Source organism: Zonotrichia albicollis, chromosome 19 (assembly GCF_047830755.1).
Source record: "Zonotrichia albicollis isolate bZonAlb1 chromosome 19, bZonAlb1.hap1, whole genome shotgun sequence".
NCBI lineage: Eukaryota > Metazoa > Chordata > Aves > Passeriformes > Passerellidae > Zonotrichia > Zonotrichia albicollis.
The window spans coordinates 11,215,800-11,236,862 of NC_133837.1; the positions used below are offsets into that span (position 1 = coordinate 11,215,800).

The 21,063-nt window shown below is 54.3% G+C and overlaps 1 protein-coding gene across 1 annotated transcript; it reads right to left on the bottom strand.

The window, feature by feature from the left end:
* Window positions 1-123: 123 nt before the first annotated feature.
* WIPI1 (WD repeat domain, phosphoinositide interacting 1) lies at window positions 124-19,996 on the bottom strand. The gene is made up of 13 exons (XM_074555316.1): window positions 19,837-19,996; window positions 18,014-18,096; window positions 17,351-17,520; window positions 13,759-13,855; window positions 9,935-10,032; window positions 8,842-8,934; window positions 8,526-8,596; window positions 7,745-7,852; window positions 7,226-7,390; window positions 7,001-7,108; window positions 5,512-5,633; window positions 4,746-4,846; window positions 124-653 (listed from the first exon to the last, which is right to left on the bottom strand). Exons 1-13 carry the CDS (start codon window positions 19,905-19,907, stop codon window positions 606-608), a joined length of 1,335 nt encoding a protein of 444 aa, XP_074411417.1. The 5' UTR covers window positions 19,908-19,996; the 3' UTR covers window positions 124-605.
* Between the last annotated feature and the right edge of the window lie 1,067 nt (window positions 19,997-21,063).

A 21,063-nucleotide genomic window follows, 5' to 3' on the forward strand; every position in this document is an offset into this window, starting at 1 on the left:
ACTAAGAGGACTTGTGTGGACTCACCCAGGTGTGCTGCCCTCACCCCAGCCCCAAAATCCCTCCCACTCCCCAAACTTAATCCAGACTGACACCTTTAGGGCCCCAAAAAGAACAGCAGGAGCTGCCAGGGACAGACTGTGACTTTATTCTGTCTTTCAACATAGCAAATGGCATCTTCTCTAATATCACTGCAAAAATACTTTGCCTGGGTTAAAATAGTCTGTTTATACTGTACAAAGACATAAGTTTAATATCTCTTCCTATAAGTACATTTATACACATAAAACAGCATAAATTAGAAAAGGGGACAAATGGGTATATAAAATTCTGGTTACATACAAATCTGATTAAATTAGCATTTACACTGTGGTTCTAACATAGAGTTTGTTAAATAGAGCCATGTGCATACAGTACATTGACACCCCACCCAGACACAAATTAAAACAGGGGCTAACAGGGCCAGGTGTTCACTTACACAGAGCAAAAAGCCCGGCCCAACCTTAATTTCTATTTTTTTTTTCTCATCTTGGGGACTCACAGATCTGTTCTTGGAAACTCCTGGCTTTTCCAGCAGCTGTCCCAAGCGTGGCTGTTTTGCTTCTCCTCACGACCTCTTGGCCTTGCCCGGCTGACCTCCACGGCACAGGATTATCTACCAAAATCAAAACACAAGGGCCTTACTTTTCCCAGCACCAGGGAGCTTTTCCAGTTGCTTTTACGCACATGGGAGGAGCAGGGGGAGGGATGTCCCGCAGTGTTTTACTTTCCATTCAAAGGCACATCGGGGAGAGGTTTATTTATTTGCTCTCCCCCTCCCCAAATTGACAGTCCTGGAACAGGAACCATCTGGATCAGTGATAAGGGGGTCTGGCCTCTGGCTGGCACTGGGCTCAGCACAGCCAGGCTTTGGGGAGTGCATTTGCCTCACTAAGTGATCCCAAAAAGCTCAGCTCTGGTGTGGCTGGAGGGAAAGGTTCGTGCTGGGCATCCCTGCATTGCTCTGGGGTCTCTGGATGGATCCCTGAGTGCAACTCCAACATGTCAGACAGGATTAGGGGAGGGGAAGCTCAGCCTAAATACCAGCAAAGCCTCTGAGTGGAAGAGTAAAGCAGGAGCAGCGAAGAGGAAGAAGCAGCAGATCCTGATTCACCTCCATCAGCTACTCCTGCCACAGAGATCCTGGTGAAATGTGCCCCTGCTCCTGCATGGGCAGCCCTGGCACAGATCTGTCCCAGCTCCAGCCCTGCCAGACATGGCCTGGAAGGGATGAGAACCCCACAACCTCACAGACATGGAAGGGATGAGAACCCCACAATCCTGCTGCAGGTCTCTGGAAGGGATGAGAACCCCACAACCTCACAGACACCTGGAAGGGCTGTGAACCCCACAGCTCCTGCTGCACGGGCTCTCTGGGAGGGATGTGAACCCCACAACCTCACAGACACCTGGAAGGGATGAGAACCCCACAGCTCCTGCTGCACGGGCTCTCTGCCAGCTCCTCCTCCCAGGTCTGCCTCTCCACGAGCTGCAGGACCATCACTGGCCAGCTTTCCAGGCACAGGCATTGACACTGGATGGCACAACTCCCAGGGGACCTCAGATAATGTACTGATAAGCTGGGCTTAATCCTGCAAGGCCCAGCTGCCCAAAATGCCACTCTGAGCTACAAGGGTAGGAGCCAGGCTCTGCCAAGCTCCCTCATGCCCTATGACACATAATTACAAGCAGAGCCTCAGTGGAAAGTCTGTGGCCTTTCCTCTGCTACCAGCCAGCTGTTAAAAAATAACCACTTAAAATAATTAAGTGTCTATATCCATGCAACAGAATGAGGGAAACACCATCCAGCAAAGAGCCAGGAGGAATCTGGGCCAATACTGCTTCCACAGAGCCAGAGATGTATCTGCAGCCTGGTTGTATCAAGATCTGTGGTCTGGAGCAGCAGAGGGGCGTGGGGACGCCATGACAGGGCACTGATTTCTGCCCTGTTGCAGATTTTTGCCCTCCAACAGGCAGCAGCACCCTTTGGCAGCACAGGAAAGTGCCCAAACTGTTTTGGAGCAGCTAAAAACTGATGGGAAAGAGATGGCTTTTAAGAGTGATGGAGTGTCAGTGAGGGGGAGCTGCCTTTGAAGAGCTGATTGCTGTCTCACTTGACATAATGAAATGGCTCTCCTGATAAAAGCTTCACCTCTGGGCCCTGCAGCCAAGTGCAGGATGGATCACCTATGTCTAGAAAGCACTGACCAATCTGCAGGAAGAAATCATCCTTCCTAGAGAATCCAGGAGTTTTGGGCAGATCCCCTGGCTGCATTCCCCAGCTGCTTGCAGAATCCTGTAGGATTTCTTTTGCCAAATCTCACTGCAGTGGCCCTGCCTGGCCCAAAACACACCATAGCATCTCCCTGCTCCACTGGAAACCTCACTCCCTGCTGCATCCACAGAACAGGGGTGGCTGCTCAGGCAGGTGAGCAGAAAACAGCTCAAACTGCCAAAGTTTTGCAGCCAGAGCTGGTTCTGCTTTTCCTACCCTGTAAAATCTCTGCAGCCTCCTCCCTGCACATCCAGCACAGCACCCATGGCTCCAGCCCCCCTCAGTAACACCTGAGTCCTTCCTGCCCAGGACCAGCAGTGACTTGGGAGTGCTTAATCCACCCCAAGCATGCAGGGATTGTCACTGAACTGGTTTAACCTCCTTCTGCAATCCTGGCACCAGCAACATCCACGTCCCCTCTAGTGAGGCCACTTTTTACGAGTCCTCCTTGGGCTCCTCATCTCTGCTCTGATCTGTCCCTCCTTCCACTTAATGAACAGGCAGTGTTTGACAGATTTTATGTCAGGCTGAAGCTGGTTTTCCTCAGTCTTTAACAGCAGAGCCTCTGAAGTCTTGCTTGAGGTCAAGGGAAGACAAGAGGTTTCAAAATGGGGAGAAACTGTGGGGTTTGGGCACTGCTGTTTCTCCAGAACCATGTCTGAGTTCAAAGCCATACCGTGGGCTGCGGGTGAATATTCCATTTTGTCACAAGTTTTGAGGTTTTGAAAAGTCTTTTTGTTGCACACTGGAAAACAAACAAAACCCTTCCCATGTTTCCGCAAAGCCGAACGCTGTCAAAACATTTTTGTTGGATAAGGTCAGGTTTTTCTCCCCCTCCTCCTCTGCACAGGAGTGACCGAGGCCTGAAACCCCCTTGACTGAGACTGGAGATCTCAAGTGCTGAGAAAACAGCCAAGTTCAGTGAAATCCAGAGCATCCAAACATCCTGAGTGCTCCCACTGCGAGGGCAAACCCCAAAGCAGGAGCGGGGGCTTTATCTGGAAGCTCCGTTTGCTCAGGCACCGTTATCAGGGAGTATTTTTGGAAAGCACCTTCCCTTCCCACACCTCCTCCTCCCTAACAATACACATGTCACTGCTCTGTCAGGTTAATGACAGGATTTGGAGGGATCAAAGTTCATTTCACAAAGCACCTGCTGTGCTGCAGCAGGGGTTTGGGGCTGCTTTCATCCAGCACAGCCCCAGCAGGAAGCCTCATTCAGGAGCAGCGTGATCCCTGCCTGCTGGCATTTGCTTGTCCCCAAACCATGAGTTCAAGAGCAGGTTTAGCAGAAGGAAACAAAGGATTTCTCTCTGTCCCTGCTGCTCCTTCCAGGGACCTGGGCCATCACCTTCTCTGTGGGCACAGCGAGGGAGACATTTGAAATATCCTTCTTGAGTAATGGACTTGGACAAGTGGGAAATTCCTGCTCCCAGTTTGCAGCAGGGAATGGTGCAGGTAAGGAAAGAAATAATCTGAGGGCTGTGTGAGCTGAGCTGGGTTTAGGTGGTGCTGGCTCAAAGGGAGTCATGAGCCAGGCTCCTTTTATCTGAGTAACACTTTGCCTCAGCTCAGAGGAAGGTGCCTCACAGAGGTCAGCTCAGCACATGGAATGAATCCTGGAATAAGGTCTGTACTTCCTCCTTTTCAGGCAAAACTCCAGCAGCAGGATATGTAAAAATGAAGTAAGGAATTCCAGAAGCCTGCCAAGGCTGCAACCTGAAATCCATTACAGTATTCTGCTGCATTACTGCTACGAAGACACCGCTGATTACAACCAGATCATAGCACAGACCAACATTTGTCCAATTAGGGGTTAGATACTTAATTAATGAGTGTGGAATAGGAAAAGGAGCCAGAAAGACACTGCCAGGCTGAAGTCAGATTGAAAAATCCACTAGCTCCTTCCAATGGTAACTGAGAAAGTGCCACATAAAAATCATAAAATGGTTTAAAACTCTGTTATTCCTTTCATCTTTGTACTTGGAAAAGGAGTTTCCTTCTCAGTTACCTTGGAAATAAAGAGACTGGTGAGGTTCAGGTATGTTCCAGTTGCATTCCATGAACTAACACAACTGACTGAAAATGCAACGGGGTATTAAGTTTTTATTTCTAAATTGTTCCAATTAAAACTATCCCTGGTAATATTAGAAATCTGCTCAAGGCACAAAGGTTAGGTGTGGATCTGAACCCCATTCAGCAAGTTTGTTCAGATCTATCTCTGCTTAGGTTTGATCATTTCTGCCCCATCCCCAGCTGCTGTTTAGTGGAGGTGTCACTTTCCTGGCACTGTCCCTAGAACCCATCCAGTTATTTTAGTTTTCCCAGTGAGCTGGGACAAGGAGGGGGCCATGGAATCTCTTCTGGGAGAGGTTACTACTTCCTTCTCAGCATGAGGGCTGCACTGCGGGTTTAGGGGTCCCGAATGCTCACAGGAGGAAACTCATTCTCATCATCCAGACAGACTGGTCCAGTTGCAAACTCGTGCTCTGGGATCACCTCACCCCGCAGGGCTCCGCCGTCCTCCGAGTAACCTGGCCAGGGGAAAACACCAAGGGTTACTGCAGGAAGGGAGGGGGAGGCTGCACACACTGTCACCACCTCTGCAGCACTGAGCTGCTTCCTCTGCCTTCAGGGACTGAGGAAGAGGAAGGTGTTTCCATGGATAGTATGGCTTATGGATGAACTACACGGCCAGCTCCTGTGGCAGCAGCTTTCCTCCTCCTGCCATGAACCCAAGCACCAATTTCAGAGTAAGATCTGCATTTGGATGTGGATCTTATACTTGGGGATATAATGAGATAGTCACCAGTCACCCAGTCTTTTCCTGCAGCAGTTTAGTGCAAGGTGTGGCAATCTCACCACAGTGACTGACTGTGTCAGTGGCTGACCCAAAACCAGTGAGCCCTGACTCCTACACCCATGGTCACAACCCCTGGAAACCACCTGGCAGCAGCTGCTGTCTGCCAAAGAATGGTTCCTGCTCAGCCCTGGGAGCAGAGCTGGCACAGGAAGCAGAGCAGAAAACTCATGCCCTGTTTTTGTGGCAGGGGATGAACCCAGTGAGCCCCAAAGTCCTGCTGCCCCAGAGTGCAGTGCACCTGTGGTCATCCTGGATGAGCCCTTGGAAGGTGGGACACTTCCCACTTTGCCCCAGGTGGTTTTGTGGCTCCTGAGCAAGGGCACATGTGGTGCTCACCTGGCATGGTGGAAGTTGAAGGCACTGTACTTTGTCTGGCTACAGTTGCTGCATAAGATTGAGGTACTGGAGGCTGAAGGTCGTTTTCTTTGTTCTCCTCCATCTTTCCTGAGCCAAGCAGACTAATTGTACAGATCAAGAGAGAGGAGAAGAGTTAGTTCTGATCCTGGCTGTCCCTCCCCAGCTCCAGCTAAGACAAGCCCATGCATCCACATCTCCTTGAAGCACATCACCCATCCCCATCACTGCATGCAGCAGCCCCAGCAGTGCTGTGGACAGGGGAGCATTGTGCTCCACAAGGAAAGCAGGGGGTGAAGAAGGAGATAGGGGAAGCACCACTTCAGCTGGAGGACAATGCTGGCATGGGAACAGAAGGGAACAGACTGACCACAAAAGCTTTAGGTTACAAAGGCAAACAGTGTTTCTAATCACAGAGGGGGCTCCGAAGGGCTTCCAACAGGAGCAGACTAGATGGGAAAAGCAGCCCTGGCTAGTTTAGGACGGAGTTTGAGCAGAGATATCGTATGATGTAATGTAACTCATGACCCAAGGGCCCTTTTCAGCCCTCTGCTGCTCAGAGGAGCCCACATGACAAGGCTGGGACTGCGGGCGGCGCGCGCTGGACAGCGCAGCTTTGAAGTGCTTTTGTTTTGTGGCTTTTCCAAAAGCTGCTGGCACTTTCCTGGCTGGCAGCCACCTCCCGGCCTGGAGCACATGTTACATCTCACCCCACCCCAAAGGCTTCACATCTGGAGCCAAGCAGCCCAGATGTGTGCAGGGGGGGTTCCGTGCTTAATGGGATTTGCATATGGCCTGGAGAGCGGCGGGGGAGGCTCTGTTTGCACAGGATCCCAGAGTGATTTCGGTTGGAAAAGACCTCTGAGATCATTGAGCCCAACCTTTGACTGATCACCACCAGCCTGTCACCACACCAGGGCACTGAGGGCCACATCCAGTCACTCTTTGAACAATTCCAGGAATGGTGAGCTGTTCAATGAATGACTGGATGTGGCCCTCAGTGCTCTGGGGCTCCCCACCACCTGTCTGGGCAGCCCCTTCCAGTGCTTGACAGCCCCTTCCACGAAGAAATTCCTCTGCTTTGGCACTGGGCTTTGTTCACAGAAGCTCAGTGTCACTCCACACCATCCCACCCCCAGTCAGCTCTCCAGCACCCACTCCAAGCTGGAGAAGGTGCTCTGCTCTCCTGCCACCACAATGGTCAGAGCTCTGCTGCTGGGGCATCTCCTAAAGCACAGCCCTGCTGGGATGTCCCACAGCTGCCAGGGCATCTGAGATGTCTCAGGTTTCTCCTGCCAGAAGCCCTGTCTGCTGTGCTTCTCAGGCACGCCTGTCAGATCAGGGAGCTCCAATCACAAACTCATTATAACTTTCTTGCTCCTACAACTCCATTTTGTGCTGCCAGGTGAGATTTCCCTTCATTTTTTAAAAGACCAGCCTCTGTATGAGGTGTGAGTGCAGACAGAGTTACCTGTGATTTTTAATGAGGACACACTCCCCTCCATCCTGGGGGTCCAGGTTATAGATGTAGAGGTGTCCATCCGACGTCGTCACCAACAGCCGAGGCAGCTTCTGAATCCTGCTGGGAAAAGCATCCTGAGGCCAAAATCCTCCCCCACACAGACACAGCAGCACCCACAGCACAGGGGCCGAGGCCAGGCTGGCCTGGCCAGGGCTCAGCAGGCTCAGCACGTACGTGGACAGGGCACAGATGTTCCTCTGCCCGGAGATGTTCAGCCGGACGGTGGCAAAGGCTCGGTCCTGGCTCATCATGCCGGACACCTGCGCAGGGAGGTAGTTGGTGGCAGCCTGGAACATCTTCCCCATGTAACCACTCCAGGTTGGAGGCTCCTCTGGCCGGCTGAGGGGTCACAAAGCAGGGTCAGTGGGGTTAGCATGATCAGTGGGATAAAACACCACAAACAGACCTGATCTCACACGGGTGAAGGGTTTTCTGGAGCACCTTCACACTGTGCACCAGCCTGGCTGGAGATCACAGGGGACACTGGCACCTAATAAAGCCAGAGACCTGTACAGCGGGGGTGCAGTGTGTGGCTTTCCAAAGAGTGAGTCCCTGGGGACACAAGGACACTGTGCACCTGGAATTGCTCATGGAGAGTACATGGTGAGGACGTGGACAGCAGCTGTGTAAACACAGAGCTCTGAAGCAGACCCAGCCCTGGGGCAGGCAGGTTAAACCAGGCTAAGCCCTCACCTGTCTGTGAGATGCTCCAGTTTGAAGATGTGCACGGTCTCTGTGTTGCTGGAAGCACAGAGGAACTGGGAATCCATGCTGAACACCAGGGAGCTGATGTTCACATACCTAGAGCCAAGCAAGGACAGCACTGTCACTCCCACAGCCACCCACTCAAGGGGAATTGCTGGCTTTGCCTCACAGATGAGTGCCTGGGCAGGAAGGAGACCCATCCATGGTGAGGATCACCCTGCACAGCTGCTGCTGAGCCTGTGGGCTCACTGATCAGCCATTCCCTAATCCCTCTGCTCAGCAGGGCTGGGGGCAGCTTCCAGCTAGTGACAAACTAGAGGTGGAAATGTCCTTGCCCACAGAGCTGCCTGTGGAGGGAACATCTGTGCCAGCCTCACTGCAGCTTCTGCTGCTGCAGAGACCAGGGAGGATGGCCAAAGTGCTGAACAGTGGGACACAAACAGCATCTCCTGCACAGGTTCAGCAGGAATGAGGTCTCTGACAATTTTGGGGACTTCATTATTTCAGACAAGAAAAAAGAAAGGACAGAGTAAATGGAGTGACTCCACATCTATTCCCTGCCATTGCCCTGTTCAGTGACACACTGGAAGGAATCAATGAGCTGGGCACAGCCTGGCACAGTGACATTTCCAGCTGATACGTTTGCTCTTGTTTTCCTTCTGCAAAAGATGCCAAAGCCACCAGGATCTGACGCTGCCCTGTGTCCCTGTGTTTACACTCTGGCTCCGGGAGCCTCTGTGTACTTGTCACTGCAGAAGAATGAACTGACCTTTTCATCCCTCGCCGGAATTCATAGAGTTTTTGCCCCCCAGGAATGGAAAATACACGAATGACTGTGCCCTGCAAAAAATGCAAATGGAAATACCACGTAGGAGCAGGCCAAGGAGCCCAAGCCCTTTCCCTGACACACCCAGGAAACTCAGGATGTGCAAAGGCTCCTCCTGTTTGCCAGCTGGGCTCAATCTGATCCCATGCACTGACCAGTCAGCGGCCCTCCTGTGCTGGCTGTGATTAAGAAGGGGCAGCTCAGGGGTGTGGATGCAGCCCTGGGCAGAGGGAGGGTACTTGCAGGCACACTCACTCACTTTTTCAGAAGCACTGGCCAGCTTGGAGCCGGTGGAGTTGAAGGTGAGAGCAGCCAGAGGCCCCTCGTGGGCAGGAATGGTGCAGGCTGTTTTCTGTAGGGCACAAGGGAACGTGAGAGCAAAGGCACACGCTGCTCCTTGGACTGTGTGGGCAAAGGGACACGCTGGGCCTTGGACTGTGTGAGGGCAGGGCGTTCCTGCCCTGCAGCTATCCACACCTGCTGATATGGATTCATGGGATCATCATGTGCTGATGGGATCCCTTCAACATCCTCAGCACTTCACCTCTGCCCTGCCTTGAGCTCATTCCTCTGCTGTTATGGCCGTTGTGATTACAGGACACTCACCCCAGGGGCAGAGAACCTCAGCTCCCCGCCTCTCCAGGGCTCAGCATGTGCCTGCACCCTCTCCAAAGCCTGGCCCTTCCCTGCAATTCCTGCTGCAGTGGCACCACCCTGGTACCTGCAGGGAGCCCCAGCCCTTGCAGCACCTCTTGGAGCAGCAGCATTTCCCTGTGCTCTGCTCCTCCCCTGCTGCAGATCCGCAGTTCTGGCTGCACGTACGGAGCCACCAGCCTTATGTAACTCAAAGCCCTGGCATAAACAGCAGATAATCATGACCCTGCATCCAGCCAGGGACAGATTTCCTAAGGGGACTTTGGACACTCTGCCCTCTCTGTGACTTTGGGTCAGGCATCCCTTCCAGCCCACGGTGAGGCAAAGCTGCTCCAGGTCCTGTGCAGTGCCTGGAGCAGCTCCAACCCCCCTGACCCACGCTGGCCACATCGTTCCCCTGGGATCTGCTGCTGACGCTCCCACAGAACCCCAGCGTGAGCCTGGCAGCGGCCCTGGGGCTGCAGGGCAGTGGGTCACGTTTCCCTGAATATCCTGTGCGGGGACATGCACGTCCTGATCTCAGAGCTGTCAGCTCCGAGCAAGGGGGATCTGTCCAGATGTGCCTGCCAGGCAATTCCCTCGCACTCCAGCTCGGTGCAGTGGATTTATTCATCCTTCCCAAGGGCCCCGTTGGCTTTGCTGTGGCTCTGTTTGTTTTCAGCCCCTGCCGGTATCCAAAGGCTGAGCCTCGCACTTACCAAAGTATTTCCGTCGTAAAGCGCGATCTCCCCGCTGGTCGCGCTGCCGGGATAAGCCAAGTAGGAGTTGGCGTGGTTGATGGAGAGAGCACACAGACCTGGCAGGGGGACAGGGACACGGCTGAGGCTGTGGCTGGGGGAGCACAGCACGGGGCACGCCGGGGGTTCGGGCTCTGGCTCCTGGCACCGCTCGGCCCCGGGCTGGGAACAGCTCAGCCGTGGGGACATCTGCTGGTACGGGACAGAACGGCGGCTGTGCCCTGCCACCCTCCCCGGGCACAGGAACCCAGTCTGGCTTTTCAGCACGCTCTGAGCGCTCCCCCTGCATTGTCTCCCTGGAGAAGGCAGGAATAGGTGCATGAAACAGCACATGTGGGTCTGAGGGCTCCCAGCACTCCTGTCCAGCCACATCTGGACACATCCAGATGTGCACAGAGTGTAGGTGCTGGGCTGGGAGCTCAGAGGAGCAGCACAGAGTGGGTGCAGCTCTGTTGCAGCCTGGCTGAAGGCAGTGCCATTTCCTTCTGCTCTGAATGGAAAAGGGAAGCAGAGAAAGACAAAGGAAATGCGCCAGCTGTGCTGGGAGTTTCCGGCTGACAAGGAACTCGAACACAGCGAAATCTCAAGCACAGGGGGAATCCTTCCCCATAAGAGCCAAGTGGTTTTGTGCCAACACGAGCACAAAGGTTCCCAAATGCTCCTTTCAAAGTGGGCAGGAATTGCAGGATGAGACAGGGATGGATGGATACGTGAGTGTGGGTACATCCATCCGCTGTCCCCCAGGTGACCTCGGAAAAGAGCATCTCTTCCTGCCTCTCGTCCTGCAGCCAGTGAATCCTGTCACACACCAAACGTGCCTCACTCGCTTCCTGCCCCACATCCGTGTGCTCACAGCCCCCCCAAACCCGACTCCAGGCTCCAGCACGACCTGAGCTTCCTGACCCGTAGCGGGAATCCCACCTAATCCCACGTGTGGAGGAAACAGCGGGGTTAAAGGCAGTGGAGACACCCCAAAGGGGCAGGCAGGGCAGCCACACACGGCACGTAGATGGGATGGGACTGAAGGGGACAGCAGGGCAGTCACACACTGCACGTACATGGGATGGGATTGAAGGGGACAGCAGAGCAGCCACACACCAGTAGGACAGCCACACACCACACGTAGATGGGATGGGATGGGATGGGATGGGATGGGATGGGATGGGATGGGATGGGATGGGATGGGATGGGATGGGATGGGATGGGATGGGATGGGGTGGGACTGAAGGGGCCAGCAGGACAGCCACACACCATGTACACAGATGGGATGGGACTGAAGGGGCCAGCAGGAGAGCCACACACCATGTACATAGATGGGATGGGACTGAAGGGGCCAGCAGGAGAGCCACACAGCAGCAGGAGAGCCACACAGGACAGCCACACAGCAGTAGGACAGGACAGCCACACACAGCACGTAGGACAGCCACAGCAGTGGGACAGCCACACAGAGCACGTAGATGGGATGGGACTGAAGGGGCCAGCAGAGCAGCCACACAGCAGCAGGACAGCCACACACAGCACGTAGAAAGGACAGGACGTGCCGTGCTGTGCCGTGCAAGCCCCGTGTCAGGACACAGCCCTGGCCCCCGCCCAGCAGCAGCGGGGAAGGATCGGCCGGAGCTCTCGTTTTAGGTCATTGTTTATAACCAAACAAAGAGAGCTCAGCACAGCCAGGAGCTGCAGGATCGGCCAGAGGCCCCAGGGATCCGCTCCCCATCCATCCAGAGGCATGCACATCATCCAGGAACGGCGCACGGGAGAGGCACGAGGAGCATGAGGAGCACGCACGGCAGCAGCAAAGGCGCGCAACTAAAAGGCAATTAAGGAGGGAGGGATGGGAGGAAGGCAAAGATGGCCCAGACACTGCGGCTGTGATGAGCATCCTGCCCCCTCTGCATGGTGATCCCCCAGCCCAGGGAGATGAGCAGAGTCCTTTCAGACAGGATCAGGGCAGGCTGGAGCTGAACAAAGCGAGCTCTGAGCCGGGTGAGTCACCCGCTCCCTCTGCTCCTCTGGCCGGCAGAGCCGCCGGAAAACCAGGCCAGGGGAAAACACAGATGTGAGTGTACTGGGCTGACCTCGGGGACACACAAAGAACAGGGATCACAGGGCCACGGGCAGCCTTTGAAGATGCTGCTCTCCCCCATGGCAGCAGCCCCCCAGCCATGGTGAGGGTTGGTGCTGCAGTGGTGGGCTCAGGCAGGCTGGCACTGCTCAGATGGCACCTCCAGGAGTGCCACGTCACAGGTGGCTTCCTCAAGCAGCATGGAAAAATGCTACTGTGCCCAGGGAGCCTGGCCTTGCCCTCGGGCCAGCAGGTCCAGGCACATCCAGGGCTTGGGGGGAGCCACAAGGTGTTTTCCAAACCTGCAGTCACTCCCAAGATATGCCCACACAGCACACGAGTCACCCCGAGCACTGTGACCTCCTTGGTTCAAATCCTGCCCCTGTTTTGGTGTGAATCAGATGAAAAACAACTGCCTTGGACACCGTGGGCATTTTCCTCTCCTACGTGGAGGAGGCTGGATCAGGAGCCAGGTGCTGGCCAGGAACAGGCAGGGATCTCACTGTGACAGGCCAGGGCGGCTGCAGCCGACCCTGGTCCTGCCTGTGCTGCTGTCACCGTGCCCAGGGCACACACTTTAGGGGGGTTGGCACATTTCCCATGTCCTCCTAAACCCCCCAGCACAGATTCCCACTCCTGAACAAGCTGCACAGAGAGCACTGAGGCTGGACTGCCCTGACCTACTGGACACACCATCATTGGGGTCAGGCTTGGGACCAAAGCAGGTGGCCCGGGCACAACAGGGACACTGCACTTGTCACTGAGCTCATTTCAATGACAGCTGCTGCAGCAAAAGGGGTTTAAACACTAAGCCCACATGAAGCCTGTGATCTGCAGCATCCCAGTCCTGCCCTGCTGCTCTTAAACCACGACCTGATCCTCCAGCCCCTCTGCAGAACAGCTCCCTGGGTATCCCTGCCCACCCTGCTGCTGGGCCTTCTCAGGAAGGCTTTAAACTTTAATTATATTTGCAGCATTCAGCATGTTTAATCCACACAGAGAGCCCATCTGCTGAGACCTGAAGTAGGTCAGGGGAGCTGCTGGCAGAGCATCCCTTGAAAGCCCCGAGGCCAAGCGTGAGCACATCAGCAGCTTCCCAAGCACCCAGCCATGAAAGGATGCTGCAGGACAGCACAGCACCGTGGGCACCCAGCCAAGCTTCCCTCTCTGCTGCTAAAAATAGAAAATAGCCTGTGCCAGCAGCAGGAAAGCCGGATTCCCCCTGTGCCACACCCACAGGATCTGTGCTGCCCTGCCCTGCCCTGCCCTGCCCTGGGCTTTGCAGTGGCAGCTCCTGGGAACTCCCTGGCAGGAACTGGGGCTGTGCTTGGCTGGTTCTGTCCCCAGGGATTCCTTTGGGAGCTGACCCCAAGGGGAACTCAGACCCTTCTGCCCATCTCTGCTCCCCTTTGATGCACCTGCTCTGGCCAGAGCAGGGCTTTGCTCAGGACAGAGCTGGGGCACAGCCCAGGCCTGGCAGAGCTCAAGGAGAGTCTGGACAATGCTCTGGGATGTTGGGATGCTGCTGTGCAGGGCAAGGAGTTGCATTCAGTGATCCCTGTGGGTCCCTTCACACTCTGCTCCACGCATTTCTGACTGCCCAGTGCTGGGTGAGCATACACAGGCCACAGGCTGGCTTAAATTCTAACAATGCTGGTTTAAATTCTAACAAAGCTGTGGCTCTCCAAAGCTCCCTTTGACACAGCTCTGCCATGCTCACCTGTTGTGTTGGGAGGTGTATCCATGATAGTCTTCAGAAGCTTCATGTCCTTGATGTTATGGATGTAGATGGACTCTTCCAGGCACACCACCAGCCTCTGCAAGGACACAGGGGACATGCACAGAGCCAGCAGTGCTGTGGCTGCTGCTCCCACACTTCCCAAACCCAAACCTTTGCTGTCACACAAACCCAACGGGAGTTTCCCACACACTGAAATGGAACAGCAATATGATCTCTTGTGCTTCTCCATTCCCTCTCACATCTGGGTTTGTACAACTCTTGTTTTTAGTTTTTGCATCCAGTCTTGCTTTAGAGAGAAGACAAAACACCAAGACTTCTCTGCTCCTCTGCATCTTCCACACCCCAGCAACAGGAAGGACCCACCAGGGTCACACCCCACCTCAGGCCTCGACTGCCATCTACCCCTCCCTCAACTTTTCTCTGCAGTTCTTAACGAATTACTTTTTGATCACAAAAAGAGAGGCTGCAGTCCTTGTCAGTGTGCCTCCAGGTGGGAATGCAGCCCTTTGCCCTGACTGCTTCTTGATCTGGGACACAAAGGAACTGGGTCTGCACTGCTGCTAAACCTAATGCACCTGCCCAGCACATCAATGTTTCTCTCCCCATTTGGTGTAAGCAGGGAAAACTGCTTTATTGCCCTGCAGAACTGCACAGAGCTGAGACACATTTGTTAGGGACAGTCAGCCTTGCACCATCCTGGCTGGGATTTCCCAAGTTCAGGTGTTTGCACCTCTTCTGCTGACCCTGGCAGGAACGTCCAGCCAGCCAGGAGGAGGCAGGGCAGAAAGGCAAAGGGAAGCCTGATGCTGTAACCTCAGCCCTGGGCCACCACCTCTGTGGCCACTCAGCTTTGTGTCACCACAGAGGCTTTTTTGGGACAAGGCTTTGGGTCTGGCTGAAGGGCTGAGCTTTCCAAGTCCAGCAAGTGCACAGCCTCACCTCCCTTGGTGCCAAGAGTCCAGAAGCACTACAAACATCCCAATAAAAGCCTAAACCCAGACCCCATCCATCCTGAAGCTGGAGCACCCAAATCCATGTCCAGGAAGCCTCCACCTCTTCAGAAATGAGGCCACTTATTTAGTATCTAAATGTGGAGCTTAGTCACTAACTTCAAACACCCACATTAAAAATCTCTGCCTTGCTCCACCATTACTCTCAGATCAAACTCTTTCCCACTTCTATTCCTGCTAACCACAGCATCTGGGGCTGTGTCAGAGCCATTTTGCATTTCCAGGAAGACTTTGCCTTTTCTACAGTAAGAGCCATCCACTTGCAAGCAGAGGAATATTTATACAGCTGATTTGGGCAAAGCCACCATGTGCTTTCCCAGAACGGGCTGCTCTTGATGTCCAGGTGAAAAAAGGGAGGTTTCCAGATGTTTCCAGAGATGCTGGTACCCACAGGGACAAAATCCAGGAAAGTTTGGGATGTGAAGAGGCAGAGGAGGTCTGGACAAGCTCAGCAGGAGCTGGAGAGGGCTGGTTCACCCCTGCTGGCCTCCACACAGCCCTGTGGCCACGTGAGGGGCACTGGGATGGGCTTTATCCTCACTGTGCACACAGACAGAGCCTCAGAGAAGTTGCTGTGATTGCTACACGGGGTCAAGGCATTGCTAATTGTTCAAAATGTCACTGCCCACCAGCTTGGTCTGTAGTTTGGATGGATCACGTCAGATAGCTGAAATGGGGCTGGACACAGCCAAACAAACACCCGAAACCTCTCCAAAGGGCTCAGCAGGGTTTCAGCAGTGAATGTAAACCCAGGAGTTTCACACCAGTCCCAGAGTACAGCCTGATTCCCCATTCTGAGCAAATCAGGATTTATCTCCACACATTCAGTTATCATAGAGGTTGGAACTTAAGAATTCCCACAACAACAACAGAGGGGTTTGCTTGTTTGCACAATGAGGAGTTTTTCACAGAGAGAACAGATTGAAACATGCACCTTTTGTTTGAGACCTGTTCCTGGTTAATTTGTCACCATTTCCCTGAGTTAATGCCTTGTCTGGGATTTGTCCTTCTGTGAACTTCCAGGGAGTGCAGCTTTCCTGCAGGAGCTCAGGCAAGAGTTCAAGTGTCACATGCAGAACCTGATGGGCACCAGTTTAACTCCTGAATGTACACTGAAATAATGATTCCTCTTCAACCCAAACTGGGAAGGTTTAGATAGGATTTGAGGAAAAAATTATTTGTGAAAAGGGTTATTAAGCACTGAACATGTTCAGGGCAGTGGTGGGGTCACCATCCCTGGAAGGATTTTAAAAATGTGTGGATGGGGCATTTTAGAACAGGGTTTAGCCTTGGCAGTGCTGGGGAATGGTTGGACTTGATGTTTTATTGGTCTTTTCCAACCTAAATGTGATTCTGTATTTCTAAACACCTGTAATATCTCCAAATCCCCCCAGGTGTGTCTGTGGCACAGTCAGAGGATGAGCTCAGCCCAGGAATTTGAACCCAGCTTATAATGCAGCCAAGAAATGTGGATTCAAGGCTGGGACTGTGCATCACCTTCAGGCAGCACAAGGGGAGTAGCCTGAATGTATTTTATTCACACCAATCTCCTAGAGCTGCTCAGCAGAACCTCCCAGTTTATTTTTATACACACACATCTATCTGCAATTCAAAGGAAGCCTCTCTTTTGCCAGTTTCACTGTGAGCTGAAGTGAAAAAAATCAATTTAGGACAGATTTAATTGTAGAGCAGGAACTCCTGGTCAAAGACAGCTTTACTGGAAGCTCAGCCCAGAGAGCTCACTGCAGGTCTCACTGTTGCTAACTGAGGAGAGGCTGATTATATACAATTACCCAGACTGCTTATTTCTTCATTGTAAAGTGTCCTCTGCTTCTTAGGGCATATACTTGGAAAATAATTATGGACAAAAAGGAAAAGATGACTTAAAATCCTCCAAGAGAGCTCAGGGCTGCACGAGGCTGTCTCACACCAGAGAATAACACTCTAAAACTCTCATTGTAGAGCATAACACTCTAAAACTCTCATTGTAGAGCATAACACTCTAAAACTCTCATTGTAGAGAATAACACTCTAAAACTCTCATTGTAAGTGGCCTGAGTGAGTTTTATGCCTTTAAAACCAAACCAAGGCTGCTGGCAGCACTTGGAAAGCAGCTTTTTGCCTTATCCACAGATAAGTGTGGAAAAGTTACTCCTGGGTTACAGATAAGTTACTCCTGGGTTTTTGTAACCAACTTTGAAGGTCTCACTTGCACCCAGGATGGCAGAGGTGGGCCTGGAGTCAGGATGTGGAATCCAAGGGAGGGAGGAACATGAAAAGGTGTTTTTTTGGCAGAGCTGTGTCCTGAGCAGGCAAGAGGCAGATGACAAAAAGCCTTTGTGTAACTGCCACCAACCCAAGGCCTTGGCTTCATTTTCCTGAAGGAAGCAGTGGAGGCAGCTGATAGCACAGCCCTGCAGCTCCTGCCAGAGCCTCTCATGTGGGGCTGGGAGGAGAGCACAGGCTAAATCCACCCCTAAATCCCACTCACAACCCTCCCAGCTGGAAAAGCAAAGGCAGCACAGAGCCAGAGTGGGATAGCTGTGGGTAACCCCTCTCACCTGCCGGTTCAGGCGGATGGACAGGATTTTACTGGAATAGCTGTAGTTGCAGATCTCTGTCCCTTTCTTGAAGTGGTACACATTCATTTGCTGTGGCTTGGCATGGCTGACCACGACCACAAGGCTGCTGGAGAACAGACGCTCCACGATGTAAACATCTGGGATTTCATCTGGGCACACAGGGAGAGCAAGGCAGAGCCCTCAGCTGGGCTGAACTGCAGCAACAACACAGCTCAGGAGGGGATGGGCTTGGGAGCTCTGTGCTAAGGTGTTAACATCATTTTGGTGAAAAATTTCTCATGCCTGGCGCAAAGCAATAAATTGGGAGCAGGAAGGAGTTAAAAAGCCTTCCCCTGAAGGCAGAAATGAAGCACCAGAGAACATATCCACTGGATGAACATACCCAGCTCTCTTGCTTGTAAATACCACGCTGGATTAAAGGCCTGGGAGCTCTCCAGCAGCTGTGCTGGAAGCCTGTGGGCTGCTGCTCATGTACCTGAAACATTCCAGTGGGGAACTGCTCTGAGTGCTGGGCTGCAGCACACACTGCTGCTGTCAGGGTGGCAGCAGTGGAAAAGAAATGGGCTCTAACAAAGGTGAAGGATTCCCACAAATTGAAGGTGCTGCTGGTCAATGTTCCTCCCAGGGAAACAGGAGACTTACTGCTTTCATGGACCTGGTCCAGTTGCTCCACAGAACTTAAGGAGAAGAGTCTGTATCCAGTTGTGGTTCCAATGGCCAGGGAGCTGCAGAGACAAAGCAAAGCCCTGCTGGTTCAGAGCTGGAACCCTCCAGGTGACAGCAAGAGTCCCTGCAGGGATGGTGTACTGGTTTGGACTGGGATGGGGATGTTTTGCCTTATTAGCTGGAACAGGGCTGGGTTTGGGGTTTGTGCTGAGCACAGGGTTGATAACCTGGGGGTGTTTTTGTTATTGTTGAGCTGTGCTTGCACAGTCAAGGCTTTTCCTGCTCCTCACCCCTCCAGTGAGGGCACAAGGAGCTGGGAAGGGACACAGCCAGGACAGCTGGGACACCCCAGGCCACCCATGTCAGGCTCAGGGGATGAAGGAGGAAGAAGAGAAGGACATTTGGAGTGGTGGCCTTTGTCCTCCCTGCTGTCCTGGGGATGGCTGAGCCCCTGCCTGCCATGGGAAGTGGGGAATGAATTCCTTGTTCTGCTTTGTTTGCATGTGTGGCTCTTGCTTTAATTATTAATCTGTCTTTATCTCAGCCCGAGAGTTTTCTCACTTTCACCCTTTTGGTTCTCTTTCCACCTCAATGAGTGAAGAGCTGGCTGGGGTTAAACCCTGACATTGAGGAAAAGAGTAGTTCCTGGCACAGTGCTCTGTGAAGGCACAACTTCAGATTCCAACCTAAATAATACAGAGTAACAAACTCAGGAATGCAGCTCTCCATCTGAGCCTGTTGCAGCCTACAGAAGGCAAGCATCCCTCTGAGAGAGCAAACTCCTCCTCTCCTCTCTGCGGCTGCTGGAGGAACAAACAGGTCCAGATCTACCTGGGAGGAAGCACACAGGAGCTGTGGGTCACAGAATGGGCTGTTTCCTCAGCCAGGGGCTGATCCACCTGTACTGACACAAAGGTTTATCCTGGCTGGGGAAGCTCTGCTCTCACTGTTAAGGGTGGTGGGCAGAGTCTTGCCAAGCGCTGTCCCTGCCCAGTTCCAGATGCACTAAGCAGCGAGATCTGTCTTAAACCAGCAGCCAGCCCACAACAGCAACGCACAGCGTTTGCACTGGGAACAGCGAGCAGCAGGTTCACGTCAGCAGCGCATCCACATCCCTGAAAGCACCCTTTGTTCGGGCACACCAATGCAAAGCAGGGCTGCAAAGGAAAGGGCATTTCCAGGTGTGAGCGAGGCCGCTATCTCTGATTCTTATCTCCGGGCCGATCCTGGCTCCGGGCTCCCACATCCGTGTGTGCCTCCCTGCTCTGGGCAGGATTTGCTGTCCCGGCTGGGAACGGTTCAGAAACGGGAGCAGGGCAGGGAGGCTGCGGGAGCGCGGCTGTCATTTATCCCGAGCTGGGGCGGTGCTCTGGCACCGCTGCTCACCGGGAGCCTCCGGGGGGTGCCGGTGGCCCTGGGCAACGCCGCCGCCTCCCCGTGCCCGCACAGCGCCCGCAGACAAAGCCGGGGAGCGCCGCTGCCCTGCCCGGCCCCGGGCGCTCCCCGGGCTGCGGGGGAGGCAAAGCCCGGTCCCGCTCTCGATTCCGCCTCCCCCGGGAGCCGGCGGGGCCGGGGCCGCTCCCCCGGGCTGGAGCTGCCCGACCCCGGCCCGTCAGTGCGCGGTGAACGGGGGGGTTCCGCCGGGCCCCGGCCCGTGAGCGCGCGGTGAAGGGGGCGCTCCGCCGGGCCATCCCTATGGGGACCCGCCCCGCTCCGGGCCGCGGGGCCGGGCCGGACCGACCCCGCCCGGCGCGGCCCGGCCGCCGTCCCCCCCGCCCCGCGGCGGCCGCCCTGCTTACGTGCAGTCCTGGTTGTAGGAGAAGCAGCTGAGCGCCGCGGGCGCCCCCGGGGCCTCGGCCGCGGCCTCCATGGAGCGGGCGCGGCGCCTCGGCCGCTGCGGCCCCCGCGCCCGCCCCGGCCCCGCTCCGCCGCCGCACGGGCGGTGCCGCCGCCCATTGGCTCGCTCGCCGCTGATGGACGCGCGGGGTGACCTATGGGGTGAGGAGCAGGCGGGGCGGGCACGCCCCTCGGAGTGGCGGAACGGGCTGCCATTGGCTGGCGGCGCGGAACAGCTGCGCGTGGCCACGTGGTGATGTTGTGGTTGCATCAGACGGGCGCGGACAGATGTTGGAGCGCATCTGGCGGAGCGCGGCTGCGGCGGTGCTGCGAGGGGGACACGGCGACAAGGGGCTGGTGGGGGGACGGGGGTGGCACTAGGGAAGGCGTGGGCGAGGGCATGGGGCGGGGAAAAGTGATGGTGGCACCGCTGACTGGAAAACAAGTCAGTCCGCCTCTCCGCTTCCTTGGCTAAAGAGTGCTTTGAAGAGTTGTTTTTGTGTTTTTACAGCATTGCTATCCTAAAGCTAACGGCGTTTGTGCATCGTTCCTGTGCTTAACACCGCTGCTGCCGTGGGGGGTCAGATCTGCCGGGGAAAACACAAAGGAAAACAAAGCTCCGAGTCAGATACAGATATTCCAGGAGTCAGTGCAATGACATTACCGGTGCACAGAAACTCTGCCGGGGCAGAGCCTGCAAACCCCATAATTAGATGAGTAATCCTCATGTGAGTGCTGAAGTCACTGGGCCCGGATCACTTGATGTGTGCACCACAGGACTTTTGGAAAAGGAGCCCCATGCAATACCATCCCTGTGAGGCAGATTCCATGTGGACACATTAGTCTGCCTGGATTAATCCCCCTCTGCTCCATGGGGACCTGGAGTGCCCGTAATAATCCCCTGTGAGGGAGCTGGAAGCCTGCAGCAGTGAAGATAGATTGATTTTGGGGAGGAAGTAGGAAAAGACACATCTTCAAAACACCGTTTTGGAGGGAGGTGGATGGTGGGTCATCCCTAGGACTCAAAACACACGAGTGACACTGCAGGGGAATAATTTTCAGGACATCATGTTTGGGGGGAAAACATCATCTTTTCCAAGGGGCCTACTGGGAAGTTCTAATAAAAGCCAAACTTGAACTGGAAAAGCTGGTCTTGAATGTCCTGAAACTGTCCCTGTGGATCAGCAAAG

Bases quoted from the DNA above. Each gene is read 5' to 3' on its own strand.
- WIPI1 (XM_074555316.1), bottom strand. From the start codon at position 19,907: ATGGAGGCCGCGGCCGAGGCCCCGGGGGCGCCCGCGGCGCTCAGCTGC. The intron at 7,853-8,525 runs GTCAGTTCATTC...GCTTGGCTCTAG, and splicing joins TTCCGGCGAGGGATGAAAAG to GTATGTGAACATCAGCTCCC. The intron at 7,109-7,225 runs GTACGTGCTGAG...TTTTCCCAGCAG, and splicing joins AACATCTGTGCCCTGTCCAC to GATTCAGAAGCTGCCTCGGC.